General features: G+C 39.0%; 1 protein-coding gene across 6 annotated transcripts in view; it reads left to right on the top strand.

Moving 5' to 3' along the window:
• KBTBD3 (kelch repeat and BTB domain containing 3) overlaps positions 1–14062 on the top strand; it is a 31141-nt gene that overhangs the window by 10675 nt on the left and 6404 nt on the right. For 3 of the 6 annotated variants that reach the window (XM_073903670.1, XM_073903671.1, XM_025893861.2), the window contains one exon: positions 12948–13192. In XM_073903670.1, coding sequence (XP_073759771.1) covers positions 12972–13192 — 221 coding nt within the window. In that variant the 5' untranslated portion in view covers positions 12948–12971. Of the gene's footprint in view, positions 1–3673; positions 3763–8953; positions 9219–12944; positions 13193–14062 lie in introns of those variants that run through there. The other 3 variants (XM_073903672.1, XM_025893862.2, XM_073903669.1) reach the window with 3 other exon arrangements.

The following is a 14062-nucleotide window of genomic DNA, read 5'->3' as shown; positions in this document are numbered from 1 at the left end:
TTTATTTTTTATTTATTTTTTTTAAAGATTTTATTTATTTATTTGACAGAGAGAGACAGTGAGAGCAGGAACCCAAGCAGGGGGAGTGGGAGAGGGAGAAGCAGGCTTCCCGCTGAGCAGGGAGCCCAATGTGGGGCTCGATCCCAGGACCCTGGGATCATGACCTGAGTCAAAGGCAGATGCTTAACGACTGAGCCACCCAGGCGCCCTATATGTATAGTGTTTTAAAGATTTTAAGTAATCTCTGCACCCAATGTGGGGCTCAAACTCACAACCCTTAGGTCAAGAGTCACATACTCCATTGACTGAGCCAGCCAGGCACCCCTCATTTTACATATATTTTATATTATGTATTCAAAAACATTATAGTTATGGTTATTTTTAATGTTTATTTTTTAACTTTTAAATTAGAGCTGTAAATGAATTACATATTTGAGAATATGATTACAATATTAGAGAATCTGATTTTGACTGTATATTTACCATTACCAGTTAGTTCTGCATTCATATATTTTTATGATGTTAATTAGCATATTTTATTTCTCCTTGAAAAACTACCTTTAGTATTGCTTGTAAGGCAGATGTAATGGTAATGAACTCCCTTAGTTTTTATTTGTTTGAGAAAGACTTTAGCTCTCATTCATTTCTGAAAGACTCTTTCACCAGCTATACTATTCTTAGTTGACAGTTTTTGTTTCTCTTTCAGTACTTTGAATATATCACCTCATTCTCTCCTGATTGAAAAGTTGCTATTGAGAAATCTGTCCATAATCTTATGGGAGGGGAGGCAGTCCCTTGTATGTGATGTGTCACTCTTTTGCTGCTTTCAAAATTCTTTGTCTTTGACTTTTGACAATTATAGTGTCTCTGTGTAGCCCTTTTTGGATTCAACCTATTTGGGATCTTTTGGGTGTCATTACTCTGATACCCATTTCTCTCCTCATGTTTGGGAGGTTTTCAGCCATTATTGTTTTTAAATACTTTCTGGTTCTTTTTTCCCACTCTATTCTCCTGGGATTCTTACAATGCACATATTGTTCTTTAGATGGTGTCTATGAGTCCCATATGCTTTCTTTACTCTTTTTAATTCTTCTTTCTTTTTGCTGTTCTGACTGGATAATTTCACATGCACTATTTTATAGTTCACTGATTCTTCTGCTTGATGGAGTCTTCTGTTGAAGTTCTCAGTTGAATTCTTCAGGTCAGTCCTGGATTCTTCAACTATAGGATTACTTTTTTGTTTTGTTTCTATTTCTTGTTGAACTTCTCATTTTACTCATGCATTTTTCCCTAATTTTGTTTAGTTATTTGTGTTTTCTTGTAGTTCACTGAACTTTTTAAGAGGAATAATCTGAATTATTTGCAGACAGTTCATAGATCTCCCATTTCTTTAGGGTCAGTTATTGGAGCTTTAGTACTCTCCTATGGTGATGTCATTGTTTACCTGATTCTTTAGGATCCTTGATTCTTTGTGTTGGTATCTGCACGTTTGAGTAAGCAGTTTCCTTTTCCACACTTTATTGGTTCTCTTCTCCAGAAATGGTCTTTCACCAGTCAATTCACCTTGGTTCTGGACAGGTCAGCAGGCAGCATCTTTGGTCAAGTGGGACTTGCTATCAGGGTCTCTACTTGGGCAAGGCTGCTGCCTGAGTTCTGAGGTCAGGCTGGGTACCTCTGGCTGAGAACAGTTGGTTCCTGCCCATGCGAAGCTGTGGGATGGGCTCTGTGGCTACATGAATTCTCTGGTTAAACTTCCTACTCAGGCAGGACTGGGTGCTATACTCAACAGCTAGGCAGGGCTACAAATCCGCTTTCTTGCGTGAGTGGAATTGTAAAACTGGCTCCATGGCCCTTTTAGCTTGATGACTGGGGACCTGAATCCAGCAGAGCTGCCCACCAAACTCCTTGTTCAGATAGTACCACCAGCTCTGCTCTGCAGATGGAAAGAAGTGCTGGCTTGGCTCTCTGCTCAGGTGCTGTTGTAAGCCTGGCTGTAGGTGGGGCTACACAGCTTCCCAGGTGTTCTGGTTAGACTTGCTCGTTGAGCAGGGCTGGAGGCTATATTCAATGCCAAGCAGGGCTTCAGATTTGCTTCCCTGCCTGGGCAAGGGCTGTATAACAGCCTCCACACCCAGTTAGACTTAGTAGTCAGGGACGTGAATCAGGCAAAACACACTGAGCTTCCTGGCCAGATGGGGTCACCAGCTGGGTCTACAGATGGGCAGAGACCCTGGTTAGATGCTCCTCTCAAGTTCTGCTAAGTTGCTCACATTCCTGGATGCTCTGGTCAGGTTTCCTGGTGGGGTGGGGCAGGGGGCTGCACTCAGCAGTAAGCAGGGCTATGAATTAGCTTTCTTGCCAGGCAGGGTGGCAAAAACAGGCTCTAAGGCCAGCAGGGCTCATTGTTTGGGGTCTTGAAAAAGGCAGAAATTCACACAGTTCCCTGGCCAGATGGGAGTCACCATGTCGTGGTTAGCTTTTTAAGAGGCTTCCAAATAATTTATATTAGCAACATGTGAATGATACAGTGTCTCTCTGGCCTCTCAATCATTTGATGTTATCAGTATCTTTTTATTAGCCATTCTAATGGATAGGTAGTGCTATTTTATTGTGGTCTTAATTTTGTATGTCCATGACTAATGATATTGAACATATTGACTGCTTACTTCCTGTGTTCATTTCTGTTTTTCTTTGGTGAAATATTTCTTCTTGTCTTTTGCCCATTTTTTAATTGAATTGTTTTTTTTACTGATGGATTTTGAGAATTCTTTATATATTATAGATATTAATCTTTTATCAGATTTCATTTGCCAACATTTTCTCCCAGGCTATAAATTGTCTTTTTTTCCTCTTAACAGGGTCTTTCACAGAGGAAACGTTTTCAATTTTGATAACATTCAGTTAGCATTTTTCCTCTGATTTATGGCTTGTGCTTTTAATATCATAGATCTAAGAACTCAGATCTAAGAACTTCCAGTACTATGATGAATAGCAATAGTAAAAGTGGACATATTTGCCATTTCCATCATCTTAGAGGAAAAGCATTCAGTCTCCTGCCATTTAGTATAACGTTAGCTATAGATTTTTTAATAAATGTTCTTTATCAAGTTGAGGAAATTCTTCTCTGTTCTTTGTTTGCAGAGAGGTTTTCTCATGAATAAATGTGGGATTTTTCAGTGGTTTTACTGTGTCAGTTGATATGATTATGTGATTTTTTTTTCAATTTTCTTCAGCAGTGGATTATATTGATTGATATTTGAATGTTGAACCATCTTTACATCCCAGATTAAACCTACTTGGACTTGTGCATAATTATTTTTATTTTATTTTATTTTTTTAAAGATTTTTTATTTATTTATTTGAGAGAGAGAGAATGAGAGATAGAGAGCTCGAGAGGGAAGAGGGTTAGAGGGAGAAGCAGACTCCCCGCTGAGCAGGGAGCCCGATGTGGGACTTGATCCTGGGACTTCAGGATCATGACCTGAGCCGAAGGCAGTCGCTTAACCAACTGAGCCACCCAGGCGCCCCTGTGCATAATTATTTTTAGATACTGCTTAATTATTTTTGCTAATTTTTAAAAAATTTTATCTATATTTGTGAGGAATTTTGATCTGTAGTTTTTGTTTTTTCTTTGTTTTTGTATTGTCTTTGTCTAGGGCACCACAGTAGTACTGACTTCATAAAATTACTTGGGAAGTGTTCCCTCCTCTTCTGTATTCTGGAGAAAATTGTATAGATTATTAACTTTTTTTTAAACTTTTGGTAAGTTTAATTTCCTTAATAGTTACAGAGCTGTTCAAATTTTATATTTCATCTTGAGTGAATTGTGGTAATGTGTGGGTTTTTTGAGGAATTAGTCCATTTCGTATGCCCTATTAAATTGTTACATATAGAGTTGTTCATAATGTTCCTTTCCTTATCCTTCTGATTATCGACAAGGTCTGTAGTGATTCCCGTATTTTATTCCTGATATTAGTAATGTATGTCTTCTTTCCTTTATTCTTTGTCAGTCTTGCTAAGGTTTGTCTATTTTATTGAACTTTTCAAAGAATAAGCTCTTTCATTGATTTTTCTCTGCAGTTTTCTTTTTGTAGTTTCTTGAGGTTGAAGCAGAAATTACAACAATGCCTAACGTAGATCTCAGTGTATGTAAGGAATTATTTAAAACAATTATATAAGGATATGAGGGAGTATAAAGGGAAGTAAAAGAGTGTAAAGTTTATACACTTTACTCATGCTGGTAAAATGTTTACACAAGTATTGTCATAATATATATTATGTACACATTTAATGTAATACTTAGAACAACTACTAAAAAGTTCATACAAAGTGATACACTCATAGTCACTATAGCCAAATCAAAATGGAATTCTGGAAAGGGCTCAAGTAACTCATAGGAAGGCAGAAAGAAGAAAAATAAATAAATTAAAAACAGAAATCACAGAAAACAAACAACCAAAAAGCAGACCTAAGTATTAATGTATCAATAATTGTACTAAATATAAATGCTCTATATATGCTAAGTAAAAGACAGAGATAAGCAGAATAGTTTTTTTTAAAAAATGATCCAACTTTATATACTTCCTATAAGTCATTCACTTCAAATAGAATGATATAAATAGGCTGAAAGTCAAGGATGAAAATATACTATGCAAGCATTAAACAGGTGTGGTGTATCAATACTAGACAAAGTGGATGTCAGCAAGGAAAATTATGAGGGACAGAGAGGAATATTACATGTTAATCCACCAAGAAGTCATAGCAAACCTAATTGTCTAAGTATCAAACAACAGAGCTGCAAAATATGTGAAGCAAAAACTGACAGAACTGATAAGAAAAACAGACAAATGTACTGTTACAGCTGGATACTTTACTACTTCCCTGTCTTAAATTAATAGAACAAGAAGATAGTAAGAAATGGCACAGAACTCAACACTGTCAATCAACAGAATCAAATCACATTTATAGAAAACTCCACCTAACAAAACACATTATTTTCAAGTGCTATGGAACATAAACCAAGAGTAACCATATCCTGATGCACAAAACAAACCTCAAATGACTTAAAAGAATTGAAATCACACAGACTTTGTTATTGGTCACTGAAGCATCTCTAGGAAGTCTGCTTTAAAATTCTTGGTAGATAATTCTGACATCTGTGTCATCTCTGTTTGTGTCTTTTGATTGTCTTTTCAACTTGATATATACTTGGTTTGGGATATATTGGATATTATGTTATAAGATTCTAGATAATATTTAAATCTTGTGTTTTAGTTTTTTGACACTGCTCTGTTGGGTTAAGGTCACCGCCTCGTTACTGCTAGGTTGGGATGGAAGTCCGGATTTTCCACCTCATCTCTGTGGACACCTGGGAAAGGAGGGCTGCTGGACAGAGTTGGGAGTTCAGTTTCCCCTCTTTGCATCCTCTGATACCGCTGTGGCTGGGAGAGGGAGGGGCACATCATTGCTTCTCTCCACGAGGTCTCCAATGACATCATGTGGAGTGGCCTTCAGGCTTTTTATATCATGGTATAACTATAAAAGTTAAGAGTCTCTCACCATTTATTTTCCTATCAATGTTTACCTGTTAACAGAAATGGAAGTTTTACCATATGGTATTGTTCTATGATTTATTGGTTTAAAGGCCCAGAAAGATTTGCTTTGTAACATAGACATAGATGCCAAATTTAGACTGTTAAAATCATTGATCAAAATCTGCCTCCATGGTGCCGCTTCCTCCTCAGTGTATTAACATGCTCAGGTTTCTCCCATCTCAAAAGAAAACAAAACTCCCTAGAATTCACCTACTTCTCAAGTCCCTACCTCACTGAACTTCTTTAAAAAATAATTTATACAAATTGTGTCTATTATTTCCTCTTCAAGCTACTGTGTGTGGCCTCTCCTCACCCCACCCCCAAACCATCAGTGATGTCTTCTCAGTCCTTACCTGGCCTGACATTTCCTCAGCTTTGGAGGATATGTAACTACTTCGAACATGAAACTCTCTTCCTTTGCTCTCCACCGCCTCTCCTACCTTTCCTCCATTTCTGTCCCTGTTCCTTGTAAGTTCTTCCTTAGCTATAGAACTTTGTCACGTGTGTCTTCCACAAATTGTACCTCAGCTCATCTAGACCATCACCTGGTAGGTAGCTGGTCATAAACAAATTATTCTTCAACTAAATGGTCTATCCCTTAAGGTTAGTTATCCTCCGTGTTCCATTCTTGGCCCTCTTCTTTACTAATTTTATTTATTTTCCTTGATTGATTTTTATCCATTTCAGTGGCTTTAGTTATCTTGCGAATTGAGTTCCCCTATCCCCTTCATAAACCTTACAGAACCCTTTCTCGTTGATAGCACTTAACTTTATCAAGATTAAATAAAGTCTACACATACAAAAGTACTCAAACCAAGTTAAGAAAGAATAGAAAATCTCAGCTTCTCTGCTTGGCCATTCTATATGGAGTAAACATGACAGGCTTGAACTTAGAACAGCTTCATCAAAATGAATACCTATGCATAATGCAAATATATAAATTTGATACTTGAAAGTTTCTACTAAGTGGTTTTACTTACATTATTTGTCACAGAAATAAAAAATATTGTATATATATGTCATTGGGTTCACTTGTGACCTGTGAACTATGAGCGTCAATAATTGCTTTAATCCAAGAAATTACCTATTAAAAAGTATACAAACCATTGTTACCTTAATTAAACATCGTACAGGAGGTCTTAGCTACTTCTGTAGTAAAAGAAAAAATAATATCCGTAAAAAATAGGAGAGAAAACAAGCCCCATTTGTTACAAACGATGTCATTTTTCTGCAGAAAACACTGAAGAATCAACAGCTAAATACTTAGATTAAGAAATGTTCTTGAGTTACTGGGATTAAAATTCACATGCATTAATTAAAGTAATCCTGTTTCTTGTAAGACACATTTCAGTGGCTTAACAACAACAATTTATTTCCTATCCAAAAAAGAACCCAACAAACAAAAACCAGTGTTTGCATCTTTTTAAATTTACATTACTCATGCCTGTGAACCTTAGATAGTAAGCTCCATGAGAGTCAGAGCCACATCTTAGTCATTTACTGCTGGTGTTCCTAGTAGAATGATCTTTCTAAAATGTAAATCCATGGTGTAATGCCTCCCCAACTTAAGGTCCTTCTAAATACTCCTCATTACCTCTAGAATGAAAGCCGAGCCCCCTCTCATGGTGTGCAACTTTGCATGAACCAGCCCCCCTTACCACGTCAGCTTTGTCTGCCCGGTCTCTGCTCCTCCACATGTGTTTCTCCCAGGGGCCTGTGATAACTCTTTCTTCCGTGCCTCTGCACTTACAGTTTTTCTCCCTCGGAAATGTCTTTCTCACCTTCTTTGGTAATCATCTTTTAGTTTTTCTCTAACAGCTCGAGTACCATCAGAATGCCTTCCTGCATCCTCTCCCCTCTCTGCTCTCTCTGCTCTGTTCTCCTCACGCCTGAGAACAGTTCGGAGCTCTGTCCTTGCCCCTGCCTCCATAACACTCTTCGTACCTCTGCTAAGATGCTCATCTGCTACTTCTTTCTCTGCGCGCCAGCCTGTGAGCCGGCAAGAGCGGGGACCCTGTGACTCTCTTATCTTTAGGTGCCCAGTGCCTGAGCAGGTTTGACGCCCAGGAGATATTCGATAAAAGTTTACAGAAGAGGGAAGATCGGAGAGGAGGCAACTCAAGTGAGAACAATGAGACATTTACCTCAAGGAGCGGCAGTGGCTTTAGAACAGATGCGGCCGGTGAGGGAGGACTCCGAGTGTCTGGCTTGGGCAATACGGAGGCCACTCGTCTTCATGGCAAATCCAGAAAGAAGAGTTAGGGTGGGGGGATCAGAGTGATATTGCTTAAACTTTGTAGTCCCTTGGTAATTATGGCCACATTAAAGAACTGAAAAATAAAGATATTTTTAATGCCCAATAAAAAATCTATTTTAAAATTAAAATTAAGTTGTTTGTATAGACACACACACACATACATAATCATATACAGAATGAAAGTGTTGTGAAACGAGCATTGAGCATCCAGCCACATTCTCTCCTCTCTCTCGCTGACTAAATGGCTTGGAGGCCAAGGCAGTAATTCTGCTGTATGTTGTCCTATGGGGATCACAGAGCCTTGTCAGCACCAAGAATCCTAAACTTTGAGAGAACTTCTAAAAACCAAGAAGAGTCTACGATTGTAGGAGATAAATGTATCTTTCCATCTACAGTATCTAACTTCCTCTATCAGAGGGATTTAGTACATAGCAGAATGGATGAGGATTTAGAGCAGTTCCAAAGGATATGTAGGCTGTGTGGACTGAGTCTCCCCACCGATTCTGTGGTTCTCTGGGGCAGGCTGTGGAGAGACCTTACCTTGCTGTCACAGATTATGGACGCTCCAGCCCATCGACAGACTTGAGAAACAGACCAGGAGATGTACCCTGGTCTCATGGTGTGCTTGAGAAGATGCTGTGACCCTTTGCACAGCATTAAGTCATGTCTGTCTGTCTAGCGTAGGTCATGCTGGTCATCTGCTCTGTGGACCATCTCGTGTATTGTACATATTCCCTGGCCTTTCCCTTTAAATATTCCTTTCCAGCATTATGGAGTCAGTAAGAGAGGCTGGCTCAAGTCTCAGCCAACGTGTCTTTCTCTCACCTGATCCTGGCACTCCAGATAAACTACATTCCAGGGATAGCTCTTGTGTTCAACTGTTCTTTTATGCCTTAGGAATTACTAGAGACTGTTTCTCCTGTTCTTCCCCCCACCACCTTATTATGCATGTAAACCTCTTGATTAGTGGCAATTAAGGGATTTCCTTGGCTTTTATGTTAAATTTTTAGTAGAAAATAAATACTAAATTTCACTTATTTAGCATATACTAAATGCTAAAGTATGTATTATTTTTACCCTTCTCAACAACACAACTATAGACAGGTACAGTTTATCCCTATTTTGTAGAAGAAAAAAATGAGAATCAAAGACTAGAAGCTCCTTGCCTCAACTGTACCCCCAGTAAAGTGCTGGAGCAGCACTGGAGCCCACCTGTCTGGTTCTGAAGCCCTGCTCATCCTACTACCTGACATTACAGCGTTCCCCTGGGAAGATGGATGATTTACAGTTACTGGAAAAGGAGGAAAAAACATCCACAATTTTAAAATCAGAGTTTTACAAGTGACTTAAGAGGCATGCCTTGTGAGGTGAGGAGTGACTCTTGGGATGGCAGCTGTCTATAATTATCTGTGTACCCCACTCTAACTTGGGGTTATATATTCTTTTCCGCCCTAGGTCACATATTAACAACATTCTTAAGTAAAGATTTAGAATGTTGTGATGATTAATTTATTATATCAACTTCACTGGGCCACAGGGCTCCCAGACATTTGGCCAAATGTCATTCTGGGTGTTTCTATGAGGGTGTTTCTGGATGAGATTAACACTTGGATAGACGGACTGAGTAAAGCAGGTTTTCTTCCCTAGTGAAGGTGGGCCTCACCCAATCAGTTGAAGACCTGGATTAGGCCAAAACTGCTGAGTAAGAGAAAACTTGCCTGAGTGCTGCATTGAGACAGTCATTTCCTGCCTTTGGACTCAAACTGAAAAATCGGCTGTTCCCAGGTTTCCAGGCTGCCAGCTTTCAGACTTGAACTTATACCCTCTGCTGTCCTGGGTCTCCAACTTGCCAACCACAGATCTTGGGACCTCTGTAATTTTGTGAACCAAGTCCTTATTTTTTATAGACACACTGTAAAACTACATGTACCAGTGTGTGTGTGTGTGTGTACACAAAACCAGTAGACTTGTAACCTATTGGTTCATTGGTTCTGTTTCTCTAGGGAACTCTGACTGGTACAACTGTTTTTCTACCCTTCTTTTCTTTGGAACTTCCCCCAAACCTCTCATTATCTCTCTCCCTTCATGACGCCCACTCTCATTATGTCTCCCTCCTTACAACTTCTTTAGAATGCTGCTCACAGAATCCCTGCAGGGAGTTTATTTTTCCAGGAACACTGCCAGTCACATCCTATTACCCTCCCCCACTTGTGCACACTCTCTCTCCCTCCCATGCATGTGTGCACACACTGCCCTTCACGCAGTGGAACTTCCTGTGATGATGAAAATACTACAGATTTCTGCTGTGCAGTGTAATAGCCACTGGCCATATGTGATAGTGCAGTTCTCCAGAGAAACAGAACCGATTAGAAAGATGGACAGACAGGCAGATTGACAATAGGAAGCTGGCTTCTGTGATCATGGAGTCTGAGAAACCCTGAGATCTGCAGCCGGCATGCTGCCAGGAGAGCCAGCAAGAGAGCCAGTGGGACGGTGACAGCCCTGAGTCTCAGTACAAAAGCCGGAGAAGCCTGATGTTGCAACTCTAAGACAGTCCAACAGACAGAAAGAATACTTTCTTACTTGGCCTTGTGTTCCATTCCGGCTTTCAAAGGATTGGATGAGTCCCATTCACATGAGGGAGGGCACTCTGCTTTGCCGAGTCTACCACTTCAAATGTTAATCTCATCCACAGACACCCTCACAGACACCCCCAGAAATAGTGCTTAGCCACATATCTGGGCACTCCATGGCGCAGTCATGTTGACACATAAAAGTAATCATCACACTACATATGGCTACTGATTACTTAAAATATGGTTGTTAGAGCAACCAAAGAACTAAATTTTCAATTTAATTTAATCAGATAATTTAGATTTAAATAGTGATGCTTGTGATTACTGTATTGGACAACATAGCAGTAGATGGTCTCAGTCCTAGATTAGAGCTTTAATTGATGCTCTAGGACCATTCAGACTACTTCTCCATGTATAGCTTCCATGTGGGCTTGAAACACTCCCTCTGGGAGAACCAAGCCACCATGTAAGAAGTCCAACTACCCTGAGACTGCCATTCTGTGAGGAAGTGTAAGCTAGCCACGTGGAGAGGGTAAATTGAGAGAGACACACACAAAGACAGACAGAGACCCATCTGTTCTAGCCATCCCATGTGAAGCATCAGAAATGTGAAAAAAGGAACCATACCGGACCTGGAGCCCAGTCAGGCCTTCAGATGACTTCAGCCAGAACTGCCATCTGACTCTAAGTGTATAAAAGCCCCAAGCAAGAAGCTACAGCTCAACCCAGAGAACTACAAGAGATAATAAATTGTTGTCATAGGCTACTAAGTTTTCTGGTGATTTGCAAAGCAATAGATGACCAGAATAAAAACATACTAAAAGAACCAAGGTTCCCTATTTCTCTGGCTCCCCTGTTTCCCAGTCTTCTTTTCCTTTCTGTTTCCCACTTCCTTGCTTTTTGGTGGGGCAAAGTTGTATGCATAGAACTGAATTTGGGAAAGTCACAATGATCTGGCCCTTAACTATCTAGGATTTCTGATCTCATGTTTAAAAGGCCTTTTTAAGTAAAGTTATACTGTTTTCTGTCCTGCTTTCAAGTAGGCCAACTTGGCTTAAAAGAGAGAGAGAGAGAGAAAGGACTCAAATAAAATCACAAATGAGAGGGAAGAAATAACAACCAACACCACAGAAAAACAATCACAAGAGAATTTTAATAAACTATGCCAACAAACTGTACAACCTGGAAGAAATGGATAAATTCCTAGAAACATATAAATTACCAAAACTGAAACAGGAAGAAATAGGAAACTTGAACAGACCAAAGCAAAGAAATTGAGTCAGTAATCAAAAAACTCCCAACAAACAAAAGTCCAGGACAAGATGGCTTCACAGAGGAATTCTACCAAACATTTAAAGAAGAGTTAATGCCTGTCTTATCAAACTATTCCAAAAAATAGAAAAGGAAGGAAAACTTCCAAATTCATTCTATGAGGCCAGCATTACCCTCATACCAAAACAGGATAAAGAGTCCACTAAAAAAAGGAACTTCAGGTCAATATCCCTGATGAAAATAGATGCAAAAATCTCGATAAAATACCACCAGCCAAATTCAACAATACATTAGAAAAATCATTCACCATGATCAAGAGGGATTTATTCCTGAGTTGTCAGGATGGTTCAGTATTTGCAAATCAATCAACGTGACACGTCACATCAATAAGAGAAAAGATAAGAACCATATGATCATCTCACTAGATGCAGAAAAAAAGCATTTGACAAAGTTCAACATCCAGTCATGATAAAAACCCTCAACAAAATAGGTTTTGAGGGAACATACCTCCATACAATAAAGGTTGTATATGAAAAATTCACAGCTAATATCATCCTAAATGGGGACAAATAGAGAACTTTCTAAGGTCAGGGACAAAATAAGGAGGTCCAGTCTTACCACTTTGATTCAACATAGTACTGGAAGTCCTAGCCACAACAATCAGACAAGAAAAAGAAATAAAAGGCATCCAAATAGGCCAACTTGGACCAATGCTTGCCTTTCCTTCCTTACTAAAGGCCATAACTAGTTAATACAGTCTAACACTCTGGTCCTTTTCAGTCATTTATCTCTGAAAAGTTGAGCCCCAGAAGGCATATATCTGTGCTTCAAGATCAATATTTTAACATCTTCTTTGCTGCTAGAAGAAAATGGATGGGAGGGGACAGGGATGTGTTGGGTATATGGCCATGTGATAACTACTGGGTAACTAATACCTCTTACATGTAGCAAGACTAGTCATGTAGTGAGAGCCTATGTGAGCTACACATACAACTTAAAAATTGTGCTATTTGACACAATTATATAGCCTTGAACTTTACCCTGCTATTTGATAATACTTTTTATTCCAGGAATCTCAATATTAATAAAAATTCCAAAGAAATTTATTATTAAATGTCATGAAAACAAATGTTTAGAACAAGGTTGACTATGCTATAGTTGTTCTCAGTGTAAATGACTCTAAACAGACTTTGGATCTGAAATATCATCAGGACTCACCACAGCAGTGATTTTTCTTTTCCATTCCAGTTCTAAGAACAAAGGAAATTGGCTATGGATAATTCATATCATTTCAATCAACGAAACTCATGTAACGGACTTCCATCTGAGAAGAAAAACAACTTCCTTGTATCCGAAGATCATGGACAGAAAATCTTAAGTGTACTGCAGAATTTTAGAGAGCAAAATGTCTTTTATGATTTCGAAATAATCATGAAAGATGAAATAATCCCATGTCATCGCTGTGTCTTAGCAGCGTGCAGTGACTTTTTCAGGTATTTCACCTTGTCTGTCTGTGCCTCAGATTCTGTGTTATTATGTTTCATAACTACTGAATTTCTCCCATAGGAGCATGCAACAGTAATTTTTAATTCTTAAAAACTAATTAGAACCTAGATTAACTAGTGACTTTTGAATATGAAGATTTATGACTACCTTCTTTAAAGTTCAGGTCCTCCCAGGTCAGCATTTCCTAAAGTTATATGGAACATTGGTCCCTTGAAATGTTCTGGGGGGAAAAAAAATGTTTCGATCTAGAGTCAGTTTTGTTTGGGAGAGTTCTTGCACTGCACTGTTTAGAAAAAAAAAGGGGAGGACAAATGGATTAAAAAATGGAAATATAGTTCAAAGGAAAGGAAAATGGAATTCAGTCATGTATCTGTGGGTCATACAAGGGAGAGGGACTCACACAGAGGATTTCAAGATTTCTCCTCTCTTTGACAGAGATATTCTTCTAGGGGAAAGGTACCTCCAGAAGCATTTCTGGAGAACACCCAACTTGTTCTGATTCTAGGCAACCTTCTGAATATAACTTGGTTCCCCTGGTAGGTCATCCTACAGGAAATGTCCTAGTCATAACACTGTTAGAACCCCCTGTGGCGACAGTGGGTTTCTGATTCTGCAAGGGTAAGTGTCAGACATTTGACCTTAGTACTGCGGTAACTGCATCAAGGTCATACCATCCTGTGAGGCCTCTTGGTCAGACCCACAAACCTCTCTTGGTGACATCCTGGACTTCAGCCCTCCCAGTCACACTGCAATAAATTTAATCCTAATTGCAGTATTTGCATTATGTTCAGTTTTAGAAACAGTTTTTATTTTAAATAAGGACTTAAATCTCTAGTAATTAAAATTTATAAAAACAG

This window comes from Callorhinus ursinus, unplaced genomic scaffold (genome assembly GCF_003265705.2).
Source record: "Callorhinus ursinus isolate GAN/ISIS: 27379988/994484 unplaced genomic scaffold, GSC_fseal_2.0 scaffold19, whole genome shotgun sequence".
NCBI lineage: Eukaryota > Metazoa > Chordata > Mammalia > Carnivora > Otariidae > Callorhinus > Callorhinus ursinus.
Note: the sequence above shows the minus strand (reverse complement) of the source record. Positions and strands in the feature narration are given on the sequence as shown.